The sequence below is a fragment of the Aquarana catesbeiana genome, linkage group LG02, assembly GCF_042186555.1.
Source record: "Aquarana catesbeiana isolate 2022-GZ linkage group LG02, ASM4218655v1, whole genome shotgun sequence".
NCBI classification, from domain to species: domain Eukaryota; kingdom Metazoa; phylum Chordata; class Amphibia; order Anura; family Ranidae; genus Aquarana; species Aquarana catesbeiana.
Window position 1 is genome coordinate 813,081,274 of NC_133325.1, and position 13,307 is coordinate 813,094,580.

The 13,307-nt window shown below is 54.5% G+C and overlaps 1 protein-coding gene across 1 annotated transcript; it reads right to left on the reverse strand.

Moving 5' to 3' along the window:
* Positions 1-3,644: 3,644 nt before the first annotated feature.
* GATD3 (glutamine amidotransferase class 1 domain containing 3) lies at positions 3,645-13,104 on the reverse strand. Its single transcript, XM_073617619.1, has 7 exons — positions 12,923-13,104; positions 8,737-8,789; positions 7,527-7,637; positions 6,031-6,150; positions 5,440-5,532; positions 4,970-5,126; positions 3,645-3,855 (listed from the first exon to the last, which is right to left on the reverse strand). Exons 1-7 carry the CDS (start codon positions 13,079-13,081, stop codon positions 3,727-3,729), a joined length of 822 nt encoding a protein of 273 aa, XP_073473720.1. The 5' UTR covers positions 13,082-13,104; the 3' UTR covers positions 3,645-3,726.
* Positions 13,105-13,307: the final 203 nt, after the last annotated feature.

Sequence of the window (13,307 nt, forward strand, 5' to 3'; positions counted from 1 at the left end):
GCTGACCAGTCCCCTGACCCCTCCACAAAGACTCGCTGACCAGTTCCAACCCCCTCCACAGAGACTCGCTGACCAGTCCCAACCCCCTCCACAGAGACTCGCTGACCAGTCCCAACCCCCTCCACAGAGACTCGCTGACCAGTCCCCTGACCCCTCCACAAAGACTCGCTGACCAGTCCCAACCCCCTCCACAGAGACTCGCTGACCAGTCCCAACCCCCTCCACAGAGACTCGCTGACCAGTCCCAACCCCCTCCACAGAGACTCGCTGACCAGTCCCAACCCCCTCCACAGAGACTCGCTGATCAGTCCCAACCCCCTCCACAGAGACTCGCTGACCAGTCCCCGACCCCCTCCACAGAGACTCGCTGACCAGTCCCCGACCCCCTCCACAGAGACTCGCTGACCAGTCTCGACCCCCTCCACAGAGACTCGCTGACCAGTCCCCGACCCCCTCCACAGAGACTCGCTGACCAGTCTCGACCCCCTCCACAGAGACTCGCTGACCAGTCTCGACCCCCTCCACAGAGACTCGCTGACCAGTCCCAACCCCCTCCACAGAGACTCGCTGACCAGTCCCAACCCCCTCCACAGAGACTCGCTGACCAGTCCCCCTCCACAGAGACTCGCTGACCAGTCCCCCTCCACAGAGACTCGCTGACCAGTCTCGACCCCCTCCACAGAGACTCGCTGACCAGTCCCCGACCCCCTCCACAGAGACTCGCTGACCAGTCCCAACCCCCTCCACAGAGACTCGCTGACCAGTCCCCGACCCCCTCCACAGAGACTCGCTGACCAGTCCCCACCCCCTCCACAGAGACTCGCTGACCAGTCCCCGACCCCCTCCACAGAGACTCGCTGACCAGTCCCCCTCCACAGAGACTCGCTGACCAGTCCCCACTCCCTCCACAGAGGCTCGCTGACCAGTCCCCACTCCCTCCACAGAGATTCGCTGACCAGTCCCAACCCCCTCCACAGAGACTCGCTGACCAGTCCAGACCCCCTCCACAGAGACTCGCTGACCAGTCCCCGACCCCCTCCACAGAGACTCGCTGACCAGTCCCGACCCCCTCCACAGAGACTCGCTGACCAGTCCCCGACCCCCTCCACAGAGACTCACTGACCAGTCCTGACCCCCTCCACAGAGACTCGCTGACCAGTCCCCGACCCCCTCCACAGAGACTCACTGACCAGTCCCCCTCCACAGAGACTCGCTGACCAGACCCAACTCCCTCCACAGAGACTCACTGACCAGTCCCCCTCCACAGAGACTCGCTGACCAGTCCCGACCCCCTCCACAGAGACTCGCTGACCAATCCCGACCCCCTCCACAGAGACTCGCTGACCAGTCCCCCTCCACAGAGACTCGCTGACCAGTCCCCCTCCACAGAGACTCGCTGACCAGTCCCCCTCCACAGAGACTCGCTGACCAGTCCCGACCCCCTCCACAGAGACTCGCTGACCAGTCCCGACCCCCTCCACAGAGACTCGCTGACCAGTCCCGACCCCCTCCACAGAGACTCGCTGACCAGTCCCGACCCCCTCCACAGAGACTCGCTGACCAGTCCCGACCCCCTCCACAAAGACTCGCTGACCAGTCCCCTGACCCCTCCACAAAGACTCGCTGACCAGTCCCAACCCCCTCCACAGAGACTCGCTGACCAGTCCCAACCCCCTCCACAGAGACTCGCTGACCAGTCCCAACCCCCTCCACAGAGACTCGCTGACCAGTCCCAACCCCCTCCACAGAGACTCGCTGACCAGTCCCAACCCCCTCCACAGAGACTCGCTGACCAGTCCCAACCCCCTCCACAGAGACTCGCTGACCAGTCCCAACCCCCTCCACAGAGACTCGCTGACCAGTCCCAACCCCCTCCACAGAGACTCGCTGACCAGTCCCGACCCCCTCCACAGAGACTCGCTGACCAGTCCCCGACCCCCTCCACAGAGACTCGCTGACCAGTCCCCCTCCACAGAGACTCACTGACCAGTCCCGACCCCTCCACAGAGACTCGCTGATCAGTCCCAACCCCCTCCACAGAGACTCGCTGACCAGTCCCCCTCCACAGAGACTCACTGACCAGTCCCGACCCCTCCACAGAGACTCGCTGATCAGTCCCAACCCCCTCCACAGAGACTCGCTGACCAGTCCCGACCCCTCCACAGAGACTCGCTGACCAGTCCCGACCCCCTCCACAGAGACTCGCTGACCAGTCCCAACCCCCTCCACAGAGACTCGCTGACCAGTCCCAACCCCCTCCACAGAGACTCGCTGACCAGTCCCCCTCCACAGAGACTCACTGACCAGTCCCGACCCCTCCACAGAGACTCGCTGATCAGTCCCAACCCCCTCCACAGAGACTCGCTGACCAGTCCCGACCCCTCCACAGAGACTCGCTGATCAGTCCCGACCCCTCCACAGAGACTCACTGACCAGTCCCGACCCCTCCACAGAGACTCGCTGATCAGTCCCGACCCCTCCACAGAGACTCACTGACCAGTCCCAACCCCCTCCACAGAGACTCGCTGACCAGTCCCCCTCCACAGAGACTCACTGACCAGTCCCGACCCCTCCACAGAGACTCGCTGATCAGTCCCAACCCCCTCCACAGAGACTCGCTGACCAGTCCCGACCCCTCCACAGAGACTCGCTGATCAGTCCCGACCCCTCCACAGAGACTCACTGACCAGTCCCCGACCCCTCCACAGAGACTCACTGACCAGTCCCCGACCCCTCCACAGAGACTCGCTGACCAGTCCCCTGACCCCTCTACAAAGGCTCGCTCACCAGTTCCAACTCCCTCTACAGTTCTGTGTATGGGGGGGGGGGGTCACACACAGACCAGGACTATTACATGAGCAGGGGAGAGACAAACCGGGACTCCCATTACCCATCTCTCTCTGAAAATTCTAATTATCTGGCAGGCTGATCAAAGGTTTTAATACTTACCGTTTCTCTGCCCCCCCCCCCCGCAAGGACATAGATCGAGGTTTCAGACTTCACTGGCTGCATGCTTGCTCTAGTCCATAGCCCCCTATGCTTGAAATCTAAGGCAGCCAGGAAAATAGCATTTTCAGGTTTTCTTTAATGACCCCCCCCACCCAAGTGCCACATGAATCTCACTAAGATACTTCTGTGATCCTAACCAAAGAGACCAGGAGAGGTGACCCCATGTAGATGTACCAATGACTGCTACTGGAGGAGAACCAGAAATCATGTCTGCTGAAGAACAAGCTCCTCCCCTGAGGTACACATACCGTCCAATCAGATCCCCCTCTACACAGCTACATTTAAGGGGCCCATAGACATGTGATGACTGTTAACCACTCCTAGGAAAACCAGAACAGAGAGCAGCCTCAGTACTTCCTAACGCCCCCCCCCCCCCCCCCACCCCCTTCGAATGTCCTCAGGAGTCCAACTCTAGCTTTAGGTGATTGGACACCACACAGACACCAGTTACACACCCCCCCCCCCCCCCCTGCTGTAGTCCATGTGGTACGCTCAGGTATACCCCCCACCAGTAGAAAAGGCCACAGACTCCCTCTGTGAAGAAGAATTTATTGAAGATTAAAGTCTGATACAGAATACATTAATTTCATTGTCATGTAACATGCTGTCCACGTCATGTGACCCCCCCCCCCGGGGAGCCGTCCACGTCATGTGACCCCCCCCCCCCCCCGGGGAGCTGTGTGATTAGCCGCGGCAGGGACAGCAGGAAGGGGTTCTTCACTTTCTGGTCAGTTTGAGAACGTTGGACACCATGGATCCGATCCCATCAAAAATGATGTGCAGAGGAGCCTGACCCATGAAGGCCGGAGTGGTGACCACTTTGTGTGCCTTGTCTACGTGGACCTCGTGGGGGGAAGAAGGTTAAGGAAAGGAAACCATGGACATAAATGTGACCCCACACTCGAGACAAAGGTGACCCTGCATCCAGAACAAGGACAACCCCATATCTAGGACAAAGGTGACCCCACACGCCCAGGACAAGGGCACCTCCATATCTAGGCCATAGATGACCCCAAACACACACACCACAAGGGAAACCCATATCTAGGCTATAGGTGACCACACACACATACACCTCGGACAAGGGCTTCCTCGTATCTAGGACAAAGGTGACCCCACACACCCAGGAGAAGGGCAACCCCCATATCTAGGATATAGGTGACCCCACACACCTCGGAAAAGGGCGACCCCGTGTCTAGGGCAAAGGTGACCCCACACACCCAGGACAAGGGAACCCCCATATCTAGGTTATAGGTGACCCCACACACCTCGGACAAGGGCGACCCCATGTCTAGGGCAAAGGTAACCCCCATATCTAGGATATAGGTGACCCCACACACCTATGACAAGGGCACCCCCATATTTAGGACAAAGGTGATCCCACACTCCCAGGACAATATCAGATCTGGGAACACAGTGACCCCACCTCCAGGACAAAGCTGACCCTTCAGCATGGACACGGATGACCTCCAACCTCTGGGACAAAGCTGACCCTATACAACCTGAGGAAAGGTGACCTCACAGAACCGGGACAGGGGGACCCCATACCTGGTACTCACATAGAAGGGCCACATTCCTTCATTACACAGGCAGGCTTCCTCAGATGAACATTCCAATAACATCAAACGGAATTCACTGCAGGTCAGATCTCAGTGCGCCCCCCAGTGGCTGCCGGACAGAACTACAACAATCTCATTGTGTGTGACCTCAATAGGATGACAGGATCACTAGGATGACAGCTGGGAGGGGGTGCAGGGATCTCCATTACCCCCATCGCCCCCCCACTTCCTGGGCTCTGGGAACCTTCTTCACAATGCTCCCTTACATCTATGGATGAGGCCAATACACAGAAGGATATGTGCACCTCCCCCTCCCCCCACCTATGGATGAGGCCCATACACAGAAGGATATGTGCACCTCCCCCTCCCCCCACGGATGTGGCCCATACACAGAAGGATATGTGCACCTCCTTGGCGCTGTGCTTTCCTCCCATGGCTTGGATGGCTTTCGAGGTCCCACAATAGGGCCATTTTCCTCCCTGTTCTTCCTCCTGTCCCACCGTCACCTCCACGCCAGGGATCACCTTCGCCGCCAGGACCGGAGCGATACAGCAAAGCCTGGGGAAGAGAGTGGAGGACGGCCGACATGTCATCCGCCATCATTACATGACACCCGCCATCATTACCACCACCACCACCACCACTTGATGCCCGCCACCATCGCTTGACACCCACCACCATATGACACCCACCACCACCATCATCATATGACACCCACCACCATAACTAGGGAGGGACCCCCAACTGACAACTCAGGGAGCTTCCCGACTGCAGTGTAAGGAGTTGAGCTCTGACCTCTCATCCAATCAGTGAAAAGCTGGGCAGGAAGACCAGTGGGCGACGCCCTCTTCTTCAGCGGCCATGCACTCACCCGATTGGCTTGTCTGCTTTTCTGAAGTCCTGGAGAACTCGCTCCACCTCACTGTGAATGCTGCACGACTCGCCATCCACCGCAAAGGAGGAGCTGAAAGAGGAAGAGGCGGGGTCAGACTGTGATTGGCTGGAATCCACAATATGATTGATATCTTAGATTTTGGATCACACAATGATAAAGAGGACCGGTCACAGTTGAAATAAGAAATGGACTTCTATTCCAATGGAGGTGTAAAGCTGATATACCAGTATTGCTGGGAGAAAATGCTGCTCCGAGCTCCCTCCAGTGAGGCCAATGCCCAGGGAGCTCCCCTGAGGGGAATAATCAGCTAATTCCTCCTCATAAACAAATCACATAACCAGAGCTGAGACCTTTAGAGATGTAAGCAGCACTGAAGGGAACCACGAGCAGCATGTCCTCCATGAAAGGTAAGTGCTGCAGCTATTATTTGCTGCTGATGCCTTGCCTGTGTCACATGATGTCACACCTACGGGACGTCCCTACCCAGAGAAGGTCCGCCCAACACGGAGGTTTCTGAACACTTATTGATCCAGGGAGCCACGGCCATGACTTTCCTTCCATACTCACAGGTTCTTTGCTGCTCCAAAACCTCCAGGAAAGATGATCGCATCGTGATCCTTGGCGCTCAGCTTGGACAGGGCTGTGATGTCACCGCGAGCGAGCCGAGCCGATTCCACCAATACGTTCCTGCATGGACAGACAGCAGACCAATCACCTTCCAATCCCCAGTGTGAGGACACCATCTACAGACCAATCACCTTCCAACCCCCAGTGTGAGAACACCATCTACAGACCAATCACCTTCCAACCCCCAGTGTGAGAACACAATCTACAGACCAATAACCCCCCGTGTGAAAACACCATCTACAGACCAATCACCTTCCAAACCCCAGTGTGAGGACACCATCTACAGACCAATCACCTTCCAAATCCCAGTGTGAGGACACCATCTACAGACCAATCACCTTCCAAACCCCAGTGTGAGAACACCATCTACAGACCAATCACCTTCCAACCCCCAGTGTGAGGGCACCATCTACAGTACAGACCAATCTCCTTCCAACCCCCAGTGTGAGGGCACCATCTACAGTACAGACCAATCTCCTTCCAACCCCCAGTGTGAGGACACCATCTACAGACCAATCACCTTCCAACCCCCAGTGTGAGGGCACCATCTACAGTACAGACCAATCTCCTTCCAACCCCCAGTGTGAGGGCACCATCTACAGTACAGACCAATTACCTTCCAACCCCTAGTGTGAGGGCACCATCTACAGTCTAATCACCTTCCAACCCCCAGTGTGAGGGCACCATCAACAGACCAATAACCTTCCAACCCCCAGTGTGAGGGCACCATCTACAGACCAATAACCTTCCAACCCCTAGTGTGAGGACACCATCTACAGTACAGACCAATCACCTTCCAACCCCCAGTGTGAGAACACCATCTACAGTACAGACCAATAACCTTCCAACCCCCAGTGTGAGGGTACCATCTACAGTACAGACCAATCACCTTCCAACCCCCAGTGTGAGGGCACCATCTACAGACCAATAACCTTCCAACCCCTAGTGTGAGGACACCATCTACAGTACAGACCAATCACCTTCCAACCCTCAGTGTGAGGACACCATCTACAGTACAGACCAATAACCTTCCAACCCCCAGTGTGAGAACACCATCTACAGACCAATAACCTCCTAACCCCCCAAGTGTGAGGACACCATCTACAGACCAATAACCTTCCAACCTTCAGTATGAGAACACCATATACAGGTCAATCACCTTCCAACCCCCAGTGCGAGGACACTAACTAAAGACCCATCACCTTCCAACCCCCAGTGTGAGGACACCATCTACAGACCAATAACCTTCTAACCCCCAGTGCGAGGACACCATCTACAGACCAATCACCTTCCAACCCTCAGTATGAGAACACCATCTACAGACCAATCACCTTTCAATTTCTAGTGTGAGGACACCATCTACAGACCAATCACCTTCCAATTCCCATTGTGAGGACACCATCTACAGACTACGAAGGAAGAGGAGGACCCCCCACCTGTTCTCTTGGCTGGGCTGCCCCTTGCTGTGATCGATGACGTGCATCTGAGGGATGTCCGGGGCAAACATCTTCACTTCGGCCCCCTGGCGGCTCAGGTGGACAAGAATACTGAGGAGAGAAAAGACAGGAGGGGGGGTCAGAAGTCAAAACAGAAAGAGGAAATGTCAAAGGTCTGTAACAATGGAGAAGCAGAGAGGTCACAGGTCAATGAAGGAGAAAGTGATGGCACCATCAATGAGCAGGACATGTCCCTCACCCCTCACAGCAAAGGTGAGAAAGAGGTGCCAGGTGAGGACACTGGAGGAGTTTGGATAAAGGCCTATAAAGAAGAAGTAAATAGGGCAGTGAGGACCTGTCTAAGACAACGATGAAGGAATAGGAAGAGATTCACAAAATCAGAGACGGATGGAGTTTGGGTCAAGGCCGGCAGGGTTTGGGAGGAGAGTTGTGGTGAACTCCACCAAACAAAAGATGGGGAAGCGAGGATCTGTTTTAGAAACCATTTTGAAGACACAGGTGAAGACACAGGTGTTAGAAGATTTGGGAAAAAAGGACCGGTCTCAGCTCATAGAAAAATGAGGGGACAGAGGGCCCTTTATGTGGGAGTTGGATGGTGAGGACCTGTGTCGGGTTGGAAGTCTAGATAAAGGGCCCAGTGTGAGGGAGGCAGAGGGTGAGGACCTGCCTCAGGTTGGAGGTTTAAATAAAGGGCCCAGTGTGGGGGAGGTGGAGGGTGAGGACCTGTCTCAGGTTGGAGGTCTAAATAAAGGGCCCAGTGTGGGGGAGGTGGAGGGTGAGGACCTGTCTTGGGTTGAAGGTCTAGATAAAAGGGCCCATGTGGGGGAGGTGGAGGGTGAGGACCTACCTCAGGATGGAGGGGTAGATAGAAGGCCCCGTGTGTGTGGGAGGTGGAGGATGAGGACCGCTTTTAGGTTGAAGGGGCAGATAGAAGGCCCTTTGTGTGTGGGAGGTAGAGGGTGAGGATATGATAGAGATAGATATATATAGATATATAGACAGGCTCCATTTTGTATAGGGGATGAAGGGTGATACTTGGATAGTAAGCGATGGTCAGAAAGGAGGTACATAGGGCAGTCAGTCAGGAAGGTGCACGGGGCAGATAGTTGGTAATGAGGTCAGTCTGTAGGGAAAGGTGTACAGGGCAGAAAGTTGGTAAAAGGTGTACAGGGCAGATAGTTGAACTTACGCTGAGGCCTCGTGGATTTCTGTCCCATCATAAACTCCACAGCCGGACAGAACCTGCAGATAGACAGACATGTGATGTCAGATGAGAACAATGCTGGAGGAGGACAGGGGAAGGCAGTCTGGACAAGGGGGGCATGATACCCTGCAGAAGGTCCCTGCTCCTGACCCCACCCACTTATGGCCCCAACCCCATGTGTTACCTTTCAGTGTCTGTGTGTCAGGTGACTGTTGGCTCTCCTAGTTCACAGCGGATCCCCAATCTTTGTGGCACTGTAAGGAATATTTCAGTGGCGGAGACGTGACAGAACTTAGAGAATGTGTGAATAGAAGACCAGCTGGAAACCTTCAAATCTGGGAGACAATTCCTTTATGGTGTAAAGCCCAAGAGACAATGAGAGATATAGTCAAGTGCATCTTGTCAGGAAAACTGGGAACCAGGTCCTTGGGATCAAAGGCTTGAAAGACAGTCAATAGCGGAGGATAGACTCTTGCAGCCTGAACCTCTTCCAGGCAATGGAGGAAATTTCCTTTTGGTGAACTTCAGCCAGACAGAGGGAATGGGGGAACAATGTCTTAGTTGAGGTGAAAATCAGAACTACCTCAGAGAAGAAGGAAGTCCTCAGCCTTTACACTCCTAATAAACCTGTGCAGACCCAGAAAGGGTTCAGTGCAGCAAAAGGCCGCTAGACCCTCGTCTCACAGAGGTGATTGCTACAAGTAATATCACTTTGTGAGTAAGAGTAGAGAGAAAAATGTCTCTGATGAGTTCAAACCATGGTTTTTTGGAGGTGCAGAGAGAACCAGATTCGGGTCTCCTGGAGTCATGGGGACAAGGATGGGGGGAGATACATTGCACACCCCCTGTACAAAAGGTCCTAATCAAGGAGGGAGAGACCAACAGTCCCTGAAACGAAATAGAGAAATCCCGACCCAGAATAGCGCTGAGAGCCAGATGCTGGACCAGCCCCAGCTGTAGAAGAAGAGGAAAAATCTCATGGAGAAGATCCTGGGGTGGAACACCTGGCACTCACACATGACGTATGTCTTCCATGTTGGATGCTAGACCGTGTGGGAAGTACACTTCCTAGTCTTGAGCATTGTAGAAAAAGGGTTTGTCCCACGGTGAAGCTCCTGTAGTGGAAGAACCACGACTCACCATGTGAAGTATGTCCTCCATGTCTGATGATACATCCTACGTGAAGTAGACTTCCTACCCTTGATCATTGTAGGAGAGGATTTATCTCACAGAGAAGCTCCGGTGGTGGAATCCCCAAGACTCACACCATGTTAAGTCTCATGTCTGATATTAGACCTTGCAGGAAGTGGTCTTCCTAGCCTCGTGGACTGAAGGAGAGGATTAATCCCAGGGATGGAACCCCAGAGATTCACCACATAATGTATATCCTCTAATAGACCTTGCAGGATGTAGACTTCCTAGCCTAGTACTGTAAGCAAAGTTGGGTCCCACATGAAGCTTCTGGGGTGAAATCCCTGGGACTGACTATGTAAAGTGTGTCCTCCATGTCTGATGATGGATCCTATGAGAAGAAGGCCTCCAAGCCTTTATCATTATAGGAGAACTTGGGTCCCAAGTGAAGTTCCTGGGGTGGAATCTCTGAGAACGACAACGTGAAGCATGTCTGATGATAGACCTTGGGGGAAGTAGACTTCCTAGCCTTGAGCACTGTAGGAGAGGATTCATCCCATGGAGAAGCTCCAGGGGAGGAACCCCCAAGATTCACCACTTGAAGTATGTCCTCCATGTCTGAGGATAGACCTGGTGGGAAGTAGACTTCCTAGGTTTTAGCACCAGAAATCAGAGACTCGTGGATGTCCCCGTCCCTCACAATCCGGACCTCCTCAGCCATGGAATCAGAGACTCGGGGATGTCCCTGTCCCTCACAATCCAGGCCTCCTCGGCCATGGAATCAGAGACTCAGGGGATGTCCCCGTTCCCCACAATCCAGGCCTCCTCAGCCATGGAATCAGAGACTGGGGGAATATCCCCGTCCCCCACAATCCAGGCCTCCTCAGCCATGGATTTAGAGACTCGGGGATGTCCCCGTCCCTCACAATCCAGGCCTCCTCAGCCATGGATTTAGAGACTCGGGGGATGTCCCCGTCCCCCACAAGCCGGGCCTTCTCAGCCATGGAATCAGACTCGGGGATGTCCCCATCCCTCACAATCCAGGCCTCCTCAGCCATGGAATCAGAGACTCAGGGATGTCCCTGTTCCCCACAATCCAGGCCTCCTCAGCCATGGAATCAGAGACTCAGGGATGTCCCTGTTCCCCACAAGCCAGGCCTCCTCAGCCATGGAATCAGAGACTCGGGGATGTCCCCTTCCCCCACAATCCGGGCCTCCTCAGCCATGGAATCAGAGACTCGGGGGATGTCCCCGTTCCCCACAATCCAGGCCTCCTCAGCCATGGAATCAGAGACTCAGGGATGTCCCTGTTCCCCACAATCCAGGCCTCCTCAGCCATGGAATTAGAGACTCGGGGGATTTCCCCATCCCCCACAATCAGGACCTCCTCAGCCATGGAATCAGAGACTGGGGGGATATCCCCGTCCCCCACAATCCAGACCTCCGCAGCCATGGAATCAGAGACTCGGGATGTCCCCGTCCCCCACAATCCGGGCCTCCTCAGCCATGGAATCAGAGACTCGGAGGATGTCCCCGTTCCCCACAATCCAGGCCTCCTCAGCCATGGAATTAGAGACTCGGGGGATTTCCCCATCCCCCACAATCAGGACCTCCTCAGCCATGGAATCAGAGACTGGGGGGATATCCCCGTCCCCCACAATCCAGACCTCCGCAGCCATGGAATCAGAGACTCGGGATGTCCCCGTCCCCCACAATCCGGGCCTCCTCAGCCATGGAATCAGAGACTCGGAGGATGTCCCCGTCCCCCACAATCCAGGCCTCCGCAGCCATGGAATCAGAGACTCAGGGATGTCCCTGTTCCCCACAATCCAGGCCTCCTCAGCCATGGAATCAGAGACTCAGGGATGTCCCTGTTCCCCACAATCCGGGCCTCCTCAGCCATGGAATTAGAGACTCGGGGGATTTCCCCATCCCCCACAATCAGGGCCTCCTCAGCCATGGAATCAGAGACTGGGGGGATATCCCCGTCCCCCACAATCCAGGCCTCCGCAGCCATGGAATCAGAGACTCGGGATGTCCCCGTCCCCCACAATCCAGGCCTCCTCAGCTGTGATGAAAAGCCGGATCCTGAACCGGTCCCTGGGACAGAAGATCTGACCCATCTGATAGAGACCACTCTGAGTCCTGACTGAAAGAACGGCAACATGGGGCCCAACAAGAAGAAGAGACATCAGAGCCGAGGAGAAGACGTCCGTCCCCCGAAGACACGCTGGGAGTGGGAGGGGTTTATCTAGACATCTTGGTCTGCCGGTGTCCTCTCCTCCTGCAGGTGGCAGTATAAGATGTCTGGTGTCCCTCTATGGATGGGAATATATGAGGGTGGGGGAGGGGTATACATGCCATTAAGTGGGCGGAGCTCCCTACAGATCATGCATTGATATAGAGATATATTATATACATTCTATAGATCAGACAGTCCATATTGCAGGATATTCTATACATTCTATAGGAGGGACCTCAGACAGTCCATATTACAGGATATTATATAGGGAGGACCTCAGACAGTCCATATTGCAGGATATTATATAGGGGGGACCTCAGACAGTCCATATTGCAGGATATTATATAGGGGGGACCTCAGACAGTCCATATTACAGGATATTATATATATTATATAGGAGGGACCTCAGACAGTCCATATTACAGGATATTATATATATTATATAAGGGGGACCTCAGACAGTCCATATTGCAGGATATTATATATATTATATAAGGGGGACCTCAGACAGTCCATATTGCAGGATATTATATATATTATATAGGGGGGACCTCAGACAGTCCATATTGCAGGATATTATATATATTATATAGGGGGGACCTCAGACAGTCCATATTGCAGGATATTATATATATTATATAGGGGGGACCTCAGACAGTCCATATTGCAGGATATTATATATATTATATAGGGGGGACCTCAGACAGTCCATATTACAGGATATTATATATATTATATAGGGGGGACCTCAGACAGTCCATATTGCAGGATATTATACACACAGAAGAGAATACAGACCACGGCCACCCTGGCGGAGGGGTTTCCCGGGCTGGTATGGAGGGGTCGGGGGGTCCCCAGAAGGGGGAGGAGCCTCCTGGAGCACCGAACAGCGAGCGCCGCCATTTCCAGCACTTCACCTTCACTGACCGCCGCCAGAGGGCGCTGCTGTCTATACATTGCGGACCCCGCCCCCTGTACATCACACCGCGCCCCCCCGTATATCAGCTCCTCTGCCCTGTAGAGGCCCCACTACATCATAGAGTTCTGACCCCACCCTTGTCCGCCATGTTTGCGTGGACCAATGCCTGTATCCTGTACTATGAGGCTACGGCAACATGGCGGATTCCTCAACAAGACTGGGGACATTATACGGAGTGATGTCTTCTCCGCTTTCCCCAGCATG

Coding starts and splice junctions, on each gene's coding strand:
- GATD3 (XM_073617619.1), bottom strand. CDS start 13,081: ATGTATAGACAGCAGCGCCCTCTGGCGGCGGTCAGTGAAGGTGAAGTG. Junction 8,790..12,922: donor CCTCCGCCAGGGTGGCCGTG/GTCTGTATTCTC, acceptor GTCTATCTGCAG/GTTCTGTCCGGCTGTGGAGT. Junction 5,127..5,439: donor AAAGCAGACAAGCCAATCGG/GTGAGTGCATGG, acceptor TCTCTTCCCCAG/GCTTTGCTGTATCGCTCCGG.